General features: G+C 41.4%; 1 protein-coding gene and 1 long non-coding RNA gene across 2 annotated transcripts in view; one reads left to right on the plus strand and one right to left on the minus strand.

Annotated features, from left to right (window-relative positions):
* The window catches only part of LOC140256128 (uncharacterized), an 88547-nt gene that overhangs the window by 24422 nt on the left and 50817 nt on the right, over window positions 1-13308 (minus strand). The gene's annotated exons all lie outside the window — the stretch shown is intronic.
* On the plus strand, window positions 5112-11433 carry AHSG (alpha 2-HS glycoprotein). The gene is made up of 7 exons (XM_072344822.1): window positions 5112-5380; window positions 6767-6877; window positions 8064-8148; window positions 8891-9054; window positions 9351-9464; window positions 10233-10313; window positions 10810-11433. The coding sequence occupies exons 1-7, from the start codon at window positions 5177-5179 to the stop codon at window positions 11083-11085; spliced, it is 1035 nt and encodes a 344-aa protein (XP_072200923.1). The 5' UTR covers window positions 5112-5176; the 3' UTR covers window positions 11086-11433.

Here is a 13308-nt window from a genome sequence, read left to right on the forward strand (position 1 = left end):
CTTCCTTACAATGCCAAGAGTCAACTTGGTTTCTCGTATCAAAAATATGTCACTGCAGCTGAGCATGTGGGAATCCAAGAGCACAGCGGGTTTCCTTAACGCTTGCTACTAAATTTCAGGTTTTAACTCAGCAAGAGGAGGTAACATGTGGAGTTATCATGTGGAGTTCTCCATCAAAGAGACTAACGGCATCATAGGACACGACAGTCTCCAGACCAATTGTGAATTTACATCTTCTAATGTTCCTCTAAGTGGAAGGAATTAATGTGGCATGTTTCAATTTGCCTAGTAAGTGGAGTTTAAATTCACTTAGGTCGACATGCTTATCACCGAGACAAGAAAAGGTCATTTTGACCACAGGGTGTCTGTTTAATCAGTGAGAAATACTCTGTTTCTGCTGTACGATCCATGCTTGGCTCACGCTGCTCAGCTCTGCAGTCTCTTCCCAGGTATCTTGCTTTATTTGCTCTAGGTTCTGATATGAGGCAGTGATCAAGGTGAGCACCCACAGAAGCTGCAAACTCAAACTTTAGCTTAAAGACATAAAGCTAAACAAAAAACTTCAGTAACTGCTGTTCTCTGATTTCACAGTTGCCTCCTATCCATCCTCAACAAAGCTTTCCCACACCCATCAAACTGCACAGGCAAGGAACTGAGCGAACCATGACATACATCCCCACTGAAGCCAAAATATCCCGTCGTTAAGAGTTGCGTGGCAACACAAATAGTTTTGCTTTGATAAAAGGGTAAAATAAATAAATAAATAAATCAAAATTAAGGGGGGGCTCACATATCAGGACAGCGTAACACAGGGTAAAAGCCACACCAAGGGACTTAAAACCCTCAGCTCAGAAAACTGCTGCTGTTACTGGCTACAACATCAAAACACATGGCAGGAAAAATGTGGAAATGGAGAGGAAAATTTAAATCAATCAAAAACTTTGCTAAGACAAAACATCTTATATAAGCTTCCCACTGGGAAGAAAAGGAGAATAAGCTCTCATGTAACAAATGCTAGTTATGTCACTTGATGTACTTCTGGAAGGCACTCAAGTATTTCAGTGGCACAGACAATAGAAGAACAAAACAGAGCAAGCCAGAACAGAACAGAAATAGGTTTGGTTGGCTTTGTCTGGGACTGCTGGTCAAAAATTAGAATTTCCATTCCAGTAAAAATTTCAGGATTCTAGGCAACTTTTCATAGTCTTTCAAAAAAAAGTTGCTTTGAAATAACCCACAGTAAGTCCAGGAATCCCAAAACTTTTATTGAGTGCCATCTGGATTGCCTGACTTCTAAATTCCTCTCGTGTTTTGAATAGATCCTTCAACTTGGCAATATTGAAGCGTTTTACTGAAATCGGTAAGCGATTTCAGAACACAGGAGTAATATGGTGAATAGCTATTATCTCCATTTACAGTGGCAAGAAAACAGAGATAAACAGATCAAAATCATCAAAGTTCAGTGAGAAGGAATCTCCAGCAGACATTTTCTTGCCTTAGTGTGCTGGCTTCTGTGCAGGTGATGGCTGTGTAGAAGACAGCCCTGATGTTCCAATATCTTGTGAACTCTATGATCCAAAAGTAATGTACTTAATCAAGTGTAAAGCAAGAGGTGATTAAGTTGTGGAGTATTGTACAATGCCTGACTGCTCAGAACGTGTCCTTTGATGTGGTGCAGAGGACTGGACCAGTTCTGTCTGCTTTACCAAAAAATTGACGTTTCAGTAATTTAAAAAAGGAGCCTCAAAAATCCCCACAAGTGTTTAACTTTGATCTGAAGCTTTAAAAAGATGATATTCATCTGTTTGCTTGTTTAATTTGTTTGAATTTAAAGCCCAGAAAGGTGTCAATTTGATGTTTTGTCGAAGCAATTCTTTGTCTCTTTTCCAGATGAGACTGAGCAGGGCAGCAAGCCTCCAGCCATCACTAGTTCTAAGCATCCAACCAAAAAAAGGGAAAAAAAAGAAAATAAAAAAACCCCTCACCTTTCCACTGTGGTTTATATGAATTATTAAGAGCTGAGATTCAGTGGAGCCTCAATTCTTGAGCATTGAATCAATACTGTATTTTATATAACAAGGGCAGTAATCCCAGCTTGTTCTATTTCCATCACAGCAAAGCCTTGTCAAGTCTCTCAAGCAACCTAATTTCACTAGGGCCAAAGTCTAACACTACTGACGTGGAAGACCTGCTCACTTCAGCGGGGTCGAGATGTGACCTTCTGTCCAGGAGCCTGCAGAATTCAGCTCACTTTCTTGTGCTGTAAGAACTATTCGTAGCCACTGCTAAAGGCCAACTTTTTACTGTGTTCCAGACAAGAAAGAGAGAGAATAAATCTGCACTGAAATCAAACAGAAGTTATTTCTGCAATTATCGCCTCTTGAGGGAGGGTGCCAAAAAAGGGCCAGCTGTGATGGGACAAAAGCCTGCAGGAGAGCTGACGTCAGCCACCTCATTTCCAGAAGGAATAAGTAGGTAGATCTGTGTCAGTCTGCATCCAAGCAGCAAAATGTCCCTCTGTTGTAGTAGCCTGTAGCCAAACTGCACTTTCAATCTCCATTTACAAACAGAAAATACATACCCACCTCCTCCACCATCACGAGCTGATCAAGACATGCAGCTGCAAACACTGCATCACACTGATGTGGCCACATTTCTGATCCTTGCAGCAAAGAAAGTTCAGAGAGGTACCAAGAGGGGAAGGCCATGGTAAAGCCTACAGAGAAACTGAGAAGAGGTAGAGTGGACTCCAAAGTTTTCCCTTTTATCCTGCTTGAGTGAATGGAATGCTGAATGTAAGTGACAAGGGAAAGGGAAGAAACAAGATACTGAATTCCATTTGCTATTTGAGTTTTTAATACTGCCCCTTGAAAATGGAACCTGAAGTTGACTGAGCTGGTTGACATAATGTGTTTATGAATACCTAGAGCTTGATTACAGAAATGTTATACATCCTGCAGCATTTGCAGCTCTGAAATAGAGCAAATGTAACCTAAGAAACTGAGTAATGACAATTAATTTATAAATGCTGGTTCGTGTCCTTCTCAGCTGTAGTTGTATATCACTCGGGTGAAAGCCAATTTCAGCCTGCACCATTTGGAGGTTCACCACAATGTTTCATATGAGAAAAGGAAAAAGAGAATTAAAAGATTCACAGGTTAAAAATTGAACCATGGCTTCAAAACACTGGGCAAAATACTATTTCCTAGATAAATTTACTATGATTCAAAAAGTATCCACAATGAACACTCAGAGGGTGTTTTGGGGAAATCAGACATTCGTTTTTTAAATGCTTTAGGCCAAAGTCAGGAATGCAAATAATCATCCACACCATAGAACAAATGCCAAACAACACAACATTAAACAAGGTGAAGAAATGAATCATGCTCACAGTAATTTGCCCTTCAAAAGAAAGAAAGAATATTTCCTTTCCCCGGCAATCTTTTCAATATGCAAATCCTCGTATCCGAAGCTCACCTCATCCTACACAGAGCTGAAGGAAATCATTCCATCTTTTTAAGTCTTTTTCAGATCTCCTTCTTCATCACTTAATTCGTTGAACAGAACCGTTTCTATTCAAGTCATTTTCCACATTTCCGGATTCTAGCAGAAAAAGGCACGACTCAACTTTGCTCACCTTCCACCTTTCAGTCCCACTCACACTGCCGTGCAAGCTGAGAAATATTTATCTAAAGTGAAAACTTCCAAATAAGTTGAGTTCTGCTATTCATCAGGAATCTGCAGCGAATTCCTGAACCCCTTGGAAATGACAAAAGAGGTTCACACATTTTAGAGTCGGAGGGGAACAAATGTTCTCCTGATTGAACTACAGCCTTTCTGGCTAGAATCTAGCTACAGAAAAACACTCTGCTTAAATGAAAGACCTGAAATGCTGAACACATCCTAGAAGTTACATTCTGCTCCACAGAACATGGTTGTTATCCAGTCATTTTTTCACAAACACTGTGACACTAAATATAAGCCCTCCTTAGATGCTCTCTAACTGCATCAAAATATCTTTGAACAGCAGCCCCACAATTCCCTCTTTCAGTTTCTCTTTTTACAAATAGTTCTTGCATATTCACTGCCATATTTGAAAGTCAGCAGAGACAGCTGCTCCAACATAAAGATAATCGTCATTCTTCAAGTCCAGGCACAGCACAGGACGTGGGAGATTTGGATCTCATTTCCTACTTGCTAGGAGACTGTTTAACAGTTCTGGAGCGGGTACACTGGGTGCACTCAGAGCTCACCCAGCACACCACGACTTGGCAATTTAGGCACCTCAGCACCCAGTTCATGGAACTCAAATAACCTTAGATGGAAAACACACTTTGTTTTGTTTTGGTCAGCTGAGCAACACAAAACCATAATAATAGGTGCCTAAGTGGATAGGGATGGTTTGGGCCTCCTCTTCTAGGTTTTCTTCTTAAAACAAGTTTGTGCCATTTTTCATCTTATATCAAACCCTCCAATATTTACAGCATATTCCAGAAAGATGTCTACAAGATACCTGCTTTGCAGAATAAAATCAGGATCACTGAACAGAAATTGCTGGAAGTATCCGGACTGATCAGAGGAACAAAGAGCTGATCAAAAGATTTAGAAACTCTGTCTCATTTGCTATTCCAATGAATTCAGTAATAAAATTTGCTATATAATTAAATTCACTGTTGGATGTGGTCCTTAGAACTTGTTCAAATTCCAGTTTCTGATTTATCACAGTTCTGATCTCCCAGTTTGCATTGGTGTCTGGTGAGATTATGGCCCAGACAGAATGTGTCCTGTTTACATGTGAGCAGTAGCATCCCTACACGTTTAACAGTAGGGATCATCTTTCTCTAGCCTGTACTGTAACTAGTTGGCAGAGGAGTTGCTAAAAATTACCTTAAATTTTTGCTGATGTTTTCTTCTTTTTAGCAGACTTCGCAATGTCCTACCTGATAAAATTTACTTTGGCCAATATTAATCAGTCAGCTTGATGTCCTAACATTTACTTTTCACTTTTGTTGTTTGCAATGCCTTCTTGGAACTGGGACAAATATCAGACATGCGCTCATGCAAAGTCTGTGGTATGTACTATATAAATGAGACCCTGGTTCCAGCTGCCTAGCTACCACCTGCACAGTATTCTTAGATCCCCACCTCGGAAAGGGATAGATTTTCTCTGGGTGCCATGAAGGCACTAGTAGCTTTTATACTGCTTGTGCAGCTCCCAGTTCACAGAGCTGTACCTGCAGCTCCCCCGCCTCCCTTGGGCTGCGATGACCCAGAATCTGAAGAAGCAGCTGAATTTGCTGTGAATTACATTAATGGCCACAGTCATCACGGATACAAGTTTGTCTTAAACAGAATTGAGCAAGTCCGCGTGCTGCGTCAGGTAAGTGAGGAGCTTGCAGGCAGAGAGAGCACTGTGTTAAGCTGGCAAGGCTTGGCTACGACTGACAAGTCCTGCTAAGGGCTGTATCCTCACCTGGGGTAAATCAGCATGGCTCTATTGATTGAGATGGTGCAATGCCACCACGCAGTAGATGAGAATCCAGGTCACTGGAATGTATCTCTCAAAGAGCAGAACTGAGGGGGAGAGAGAAATGTTATTTTTGTACAAAGCTAGAAAGGGCTTAGTCTACAAATGCAGCATGCCTGCTAGGGGAGATCATTCAAAGTGCTGATTCATGAGCCTAGTAGCTAATCTGGAGGAAAACTGCAAGGATAATTCTCATGATGTGGGTAACTATTTATTGGCTGAATGCATACCTATCATAACTCCATGCTGTTAGTGATTTTGTAGTAGCTATGAATTTTACCTAACATCTCATTGAGCTGACAAGGAAGCTGAATGGAAGTAACTGTGGCTTATAGTCTCATTTCCACTGAGATCTATTCACATCATTGTAGTCCTCTAGAAAGGCTGTAGAAATAGACATGAATGCAGCATATGCACACATTCAGAACCTTTGATTTTCTCACAACATTGAAATGTAACTCCAGGGCTGTTTACTACTTGACATGAGAGAGAGGATACCAAATTACAAGAGAATAAAGCAGTCATTGATAAGATTAGAAGTGTCCCTGCTGTTGCACAAAAACACTGGTGACTCTGCTTTTCTCTTGTTTAATATATTTACACTAAAATTATTTAATTGGTTTTAAAGGAATCATTCGTGACTCAAACCTCAAAGTCAGATTCAGAACCAGGGACCTTCACTTCTGCCCCTCCATTTATCTGTCTTATGCTAGAACTGAAAAGGCTCCAGAACAGACACAAAACATCCCATAGTCCATAAATAACTTGAATACTGAGGCTGGAACTTAGCTGGTGCAATTCAGTGTAATTGCAATGGAGTAAATGGGGTGGGACAATGAGCAAACAGAGGTTATTTGGTGTCTTGCTACAGAAACAAGGAGTTTTTTCATCAACAAAACCAGCTGTTGATCATTTTAAGCTGCCCAGCAAAATAAAAGTAATTTAACTTAAGAGAGCTGACCCCTTACACAGAAGCTGGATTTTCCAGAAATCAATGGCCAACTCCTTAGCTGGTAAAAATATCAGTGTGATGTCAGTGGGACTGCCTTGACCTACTCCAGCTAAAAAAACAGCTCTTGTTTCTCACCAAGTTATATGTAAGGACTGCTCTGGTTACTCTAGCACACACCTGCAGCTATCCAACAAAAAAAGAACACAGGGAAGCCCCCAGGAAAAAAAATCTGGTGCTGTTTTGTGAAGTACTACTGTTTGTTTGTTGATTCTTGTTTTTTCTTCCAGGGGTCAAATAATGAGATTCTGTTACTTGAACTTGATTTATTGGAGACCAAATGTCACATTCTTGATCCTAAACCTCTTGCAAATTGCTCAGTAAGGACATTTCACGAACATGTGAGTATCTGAAACAGGACTTGCTTGGTACAAAAATGCAAGTTCAGTATGTTGATGTTAGAGGCCACTTTATGACCAGTTAGAATTCTCTGCCTGCAAGGCTTACATCACTGTAACAGCCCATAAGCACCAGCCACTGCCTTGCTGATTTAGTTGCCTTTGTGTCAGGAAGGAGTTCACATCTTGTTACACAAGGAGGACAGATCCCTCTCAGCGTAACATCCCACATACTTGTCATGAATGCCATGGACCTTGCTCAGGTGCTCCAGGTGCAGGTCTCCATACTCAGCCCAGATAACACTGCGCTGTTGCATATGGTAGATGGGAGGCTGGGAACCTGGACAAACACAGCGTTCCCTTGGCTGCATGTGGTGTGTGAAGTAGTGAAATTACGTCAAGTCTAGCCACCAGTGACTGCAGGAGAGATATTCCCTTTGGACAGGACTCTGCCCTCAAAGTAATGCTCCACTGGAATTTACTGGCCTCAAATATTTTGCTCTTATGCAAGCGTGATCCAACTGTGAAAAGCTTTCCCTAACCAAAGCACTGGAAGTGTTGTCTGAGTACAGGCAGCTTTGCTTCCTAAGCAAAAAGCAGAGCAAGCAATTGACAATTTAAGCCTGCTGTTTCTAGAATGGGGCCCAATTCACAGCGCTCATGACTAAATCCACCCCTGTATTCATCAGGGCTCAGATCCCATTTTCCATACTGGGGGAGGTGATTCTAACTGTTCCCCCTTCCCACCTTTGCCTCTGACATTTCCTTCCCTGTTGAATGTTGCCTGCAAACCAGCTCACACAAGGCAGCACTCTGCTGTTACCATGGCCACTGACCAGCTGGGATTGTAGTGAGAATGTTATCAAACAGCTCTGCTGAAGGTCTTAATCTATAAGTATTCACATTCTTTGCTCTTTATGAGAGGAACCTGAACTAAATATCTACACTCGAGATAGCACGGCAGTTCTGACACTTTTGTGATCCAGATTTGGACCCAAGTTTTGCCACCTAGGTCAGTCCTTTACAGAACGAGACACCAGGACAAGCCTACCAAGGCCTTTGCAATCAGGCTGATTTTTCAGCAATGCTTAATTCAGGATCTGTTCTTTTGAATTTAGTAATAGTTGTTCTTTTCAGGAATTCCAATTTGTCTGTACAAGATAACCCTTTGATTTTTGTCTCTCTCTAGGCAGTTGAGGGTGACTGTGATGTTAAACTGCAGAAACTGAATGGACAGTTTTCAGTACTTGCTAGTAAATGCCACTCAAATGCAGGTAAAGATGTTCTTCTTCACCTTTGAATCTAAAGCTGGAGCATTAATCTAGCAGCGCTTACAGTTCCCTACCACTTCTAATTCTAAAACACTTTACAGTTACTTACTATAACAGTTAATGTGATAGGGCTGCCTCAGGAGCACTTTCCAGATTTGATCTAGAGATGGCTGGCACTGAGGCTTTCCCTTGAGAATTTGATTCCTTGTTGGTCTGAGCCTCCCAGCAAGAGGTTCTTCAGAATCCCCATGCAAGATGCAGCTTATTTACTGTGCCCAGCATTTTCAGTACTGCCATGGGAAAGCAGAGTCTCTGTTCTGCATTCCCTGCATGAGATCTCTTTGCTCTGTATGTGATGTTTTCACTTTAAAACTGGTGGGTGAATGAAACACACTATTGCAAATACAATTCCAAAGAACTAAAACATCTTAGATTTTCCACCATTTCCCGTGTGAGCTGAGACATCTTTTCACTGGTGTCATGGATATTTTGCCAGAAAGAAAACTGATTAAACCCTGAGTAAGAATATGCAAAATGTGCTATTGAAATCCACAGCATTTTTGCTTGCATGAAGACTTCAGGACTCAAATAGCACAAGTTGCATGAAATACTGCCATCTATAGTTTGCACTGCAAAAATCTCTTTGCAGTATAATTTGGGACAGACAGACAAACACCGTGTTTTGCATCACCGACTATGCCTATAATGTCTTTCATCACAGCAAAACAATCTGTTCCTCCTGCAGACTCAGCTGAAGATATTCGTGACCTCTGCCCAGACTGTCCGATCCTGGAATGGCAAAATGACACTGATGTGTTAACAACTGTTTCCCGTGCCCTCAATGACTACAACAGCAAAAATCCCAACACCTACCTCAGGCTCCTTGAGATCGGAAGAGCAGTAAGACAGGTAACTGCTAGAACAATGCCTACCCTTCCATGTAAACAGAATGTTTCCTCTGTAGTACTTGAGCAGTGCTAGCTGCTCAAGCTATGTTTACTATCAGATTGATCTTGCCTTAAATTGCCCTACTGAATTGCCCATGATTTCTCTAGTGTTTTGTGTCATCTTAGCCACAGGGTTCTCTTTGACTTCTGTGGGAGATGCGGAGCTCAAAGCCACAACGTTTGCCTTTTATCTTTTCTCAGCAGCTCTGCAATTCCAAACAGAGCAAAGTCAGTTAAACATCTTTCCTGTTTTATCAGTATCACCCAGTGCGGATGGTCAGTGTCGAGTTTGCCGTGGCTGTCACAAACTGCACAGCACAACAGGCTAAAGATAATCTGGAGGCTTGTCAACTGCTTCCTGAGGATCAGTCTGTAAGTATGCCAGCACATCAGTCCTCATGAACAGAGGCAAGCTGTGATGCACTTGCACTTGTACAGGAATAGATCTTAGTGAGAACGAAAGTGCAAGAGTTGGATACCACTATGATATGCTTTTCAATGAATACTTTCTAAAGTTATACTACCCCTTTATCTTCTCTCTGATGTATTTGGGTTGAATCTCAATGCATTTAAATATATTTTCAAAAGGATTAAGGACAAAAGCATCCTTAACACAAAATATTTTTAATATACAGCATGTATTATATCATTTACTTTCCTTAATACGTGCACCTGAGAAAAATCAAGCTCCATTGGAATGGGCAATACACAAACACAAAACCAGCGTGCTCTAATTTCATGCATAGGTTCTTGAGAACTGTACTCTGTACTTCATCATACCAAAGTTCTTTTCTGATGAAACAAAACCAGAAGTGTACTAGGCAGGTTTAATGAATCAGTGGGGAACCTTTTATATGGGTCTCTATATATTCCTTCCCTTCCTCATATCCAGACAAACATATCTTACTCCTGAATGATACAGGAGTTTCCTTTACTTGCTGGTTACGCATTTAAACAGCTTGGCTTTTGAGTCCACCAGACTAAAAGCAAGCACTTTATTGCTCACATAAATCATGACATGTAGCTATTTCTAAACATACTGAAACTAAATAAATAAATAAATAAATAAAAATTAATAAAGCAATGCAGATCTTCCCTATTTTCTCACTGTTTTCTCTTCACTATGTTCTTCTTTGCCAGAATTTTGGTTTCTGCACAGCAACAACAGTAACAGAACCCTCACAGGACTTCACAGCAGAATGCCAGCTGTACGGACATCAGGTACCAGCTCTCGGGGCATTTCCTTCCTTCCCAGAATAACCTACTAGCACTGTTTGAAGCAATTGCCCTGAGTTTACCTTTTTCACTGCAGCTTGCATTACCTACCTGTGATAACCTAGGTATTTAACTTTGTATCCTAAGGAAACCCAATAAGATAAGGTTATCCTATGGATTTCTGTGCACAGAATTATCGCCTCTGTCATCTGTGCTTGACATAGTTTGTTTCCCTTGCCATATGGGAGTTTCATATGTCTAGTAGGGCAAATGGAACTAGGGGGAAAAGCATCTAGATGTAGATGCTAGGGGAAAGGCACCTAGATGTAAAATACAAAAGAGCTACTATGGTAGGTCTCACCAACTGGAAGCTTTTGCTACAAGTAGCAAAACTTGACCAAATTCAAGTTAGGAGCAGGGTCCATACTAAGCCATCAATGACATGAATACCATAAATCCCAAGTAAGCGAATACACATACACAAACCATTTTTCTTTTCCAGCCTGGAGTTACATACCCTCACCCTGGTCAAGATACATCAGCAGGACTAGTACCCAGTGATGGACAAGGCTTCATTAACCATAACCTCAGAATTTCCCACAATAACCCTGTTGCATCTGAATCCAGCTCTTCAGAATTTCCTTCCCTGGTATCAGCAAAATCTGTAGCAAAAAGAGCAGCTGCAGAGGTTGCTCAACATGATAAAGTACCTCATCAAGTTGGCTTTGTGGCTCCTCCTCCACCATGCCCCGGTAAGATTCGCTATTTCAGGATCTAGGCTGTGTCACAGACACGGCAAGACGGCTAACTGAAGGATCAGCATGCAGCAGCAGCATCAACACACACAGAACAACATCAGGTGCCGATAGCTGAGAACACCTGACTCTTAGTCCAACTGACTTTCACCCTCCAGAGAACACAGCTGTGGCCAGGATCTTGCAAAGGTCTGCTTCAAAATATAGGAGATTTCAATATACAGCGGTCGTTTTCTCTAAGTACAGGAATGCTCTAGTTAAAACACAGCAAAAATTGTTTCAATGAAGCTGCTGTACAAGCTATACAACACTTGTAGCTCTGTGATAGAAACACCATCTAAAAGACTACTTCACAATAAAATGTTCAACAGAAATGCTTTGGTGCCTCCTGTCTGTATATTTTTTCATTTAGTTGTCAAGTATCTCCTTCATGGCATTATGAGTCATATTCTGGGCTTGATTTCAAAAACAGTAAGCTTCTGCATTTCTCATCAGCTTCCCTGGGATGTGTGGGTGCTGAGCACTGCAGAAAATCAGGTCAGTCCTTTCTTTTGATCACACACCAATAGCACTAAGGAAACGGCAGGTAAAAACCTTTTTTTCCATTCTACCTGTAGTGTTTCCTAGCATGTACCTACTTACAGTATCCACCAGAAAAACCTCAAACACTCTGGATATGACATAAGGAATAATAAGAGCACTGGTGCCTGTGAAAAGAACAAAGAATCAGGATACATACACTGCTGCACAGACAGAAAGCATCAGTACTTCCATCCAAGCACATGCGTCTTTCTGCCTTCCAGCAGATACACAGGTGCAGTATGATCATGGGGTACTGTATGCCACATGTGTATGAGGGAAAACAGTTCGGGGAATAAAAATATACTACTGAGCATCTCATGTGAAAGGACCCAGACAGTGATGGCAATTTACCACTGTCCTAGCAGCCAAATCTCCCCTGTATTTCTCACTTATTACAGCCAAAATCTATTCTAGGTGGAGAAGTAATAAGACACAGAGGCCAGAAGGATCTTCACTGTCAGCTAGACTGGAATTCTGCAGGCCCAAGGGAGCAGCCTCAAAGGCAGTCATGAATCTTTAACCAGGAACGGCACTTGCTACAAGATAATTACCATGCAGGCAGCAAAACCTGAAGTACACATGTCATTTTTGAACTGTTTCAAATAATCTGTTCTATTCTCCTAGTTACAACGTCCCTGTATTCAGTAAGTAAGATAACTAACATTTGTTCTTGGTGATGGTGCAACAGGTTGCTTTGCTCCACTGTGTCAGTGGGGAAAGGTAAAGATTTATGCACTCGTACTGGGAATGTGGAGGGGGAAAAAACAAGGGAATATCAGCCCAGACTCTGTAAGCCATAGTATAACATGATGGCAGCATACTACCAGCAAGCATTCCTCTCTGAAGCAGCAGCTCCCACCTTTGAGGAATACACTGTGTTCTTGCAGGCAGGGTGTTGCAAGACTCTTGTACGTTGAGCATGCAGGCACTGATTTAAAAATCACTAGCACTGAGCTGCATGCAATTTCTGAGGTGGTGATTTGCCTTCCTGTCTCCACTGCATGAGATACAGAAAAGAATTAACGAAATGGCTACTATTTCAGTCTGCATTAGTATACTTCAGATCCTCATTACTATGATTTCAGATGCACAAGACCCGGATTCCAACTAGTCTGGAACAAATATATTTCATAGCTTTTGGATTTTTGAAACTAGGAATTGCCTTAAGCAAACCAAACAAATTGTCTTGTATATAACAGAGTCAGCACTAAGTTATATAAGACAGTGTTTTCCAGACTCAGAAAATTCTTCATTGGCAGAAACAGCAAGTTTACAAAAGGGATCCCTGCCAACAGGCACCTCTGAACTCAAGAAATGCTTCATTTTCTTTTGCATTTTACAACCACACAGAGCAAGGGTAAGTAGCAGAGTATCCACAGCCTCCACACTCCATGGATGTTCTCTTACCCCTGGCTCAACTGCACATTTGTTCCCTAAAATTAATAAAAAAGAATAGCAGAATCACTCTGCACTCTCCTGTGATTCCAGCCCACAACTGCCCATCATTTCTCCCCTTAACACTCATCCTCCTAAGGACACATTTTCCACAACAGTTTTGAAGCAGTGACTTTGTTTCCCTTCGGTATAGCCTGCATTCATGCCTCGGATCTTAGTAACAGCTTCAGCATTTACTAATAGATTCTCCGGGCAATGAGCACTATTAA

The sequence above is a fragment of the Excalfactoria chinensis genome, chromosome 9, assembly GCF_039878825.1.
Source record: "Excalfactoria chinensis isolate bCotChi1 chromosome 9, bCotChi1.hap2, whole genome shotgun sequence".
Taxonomy (NCBI): domain Eukaryota; kingdom Metazoa; phylum Chordata; class Aves; order Galliformes; family Phasianidae; genus Excalfactoria; species Excalfactoria chinensis.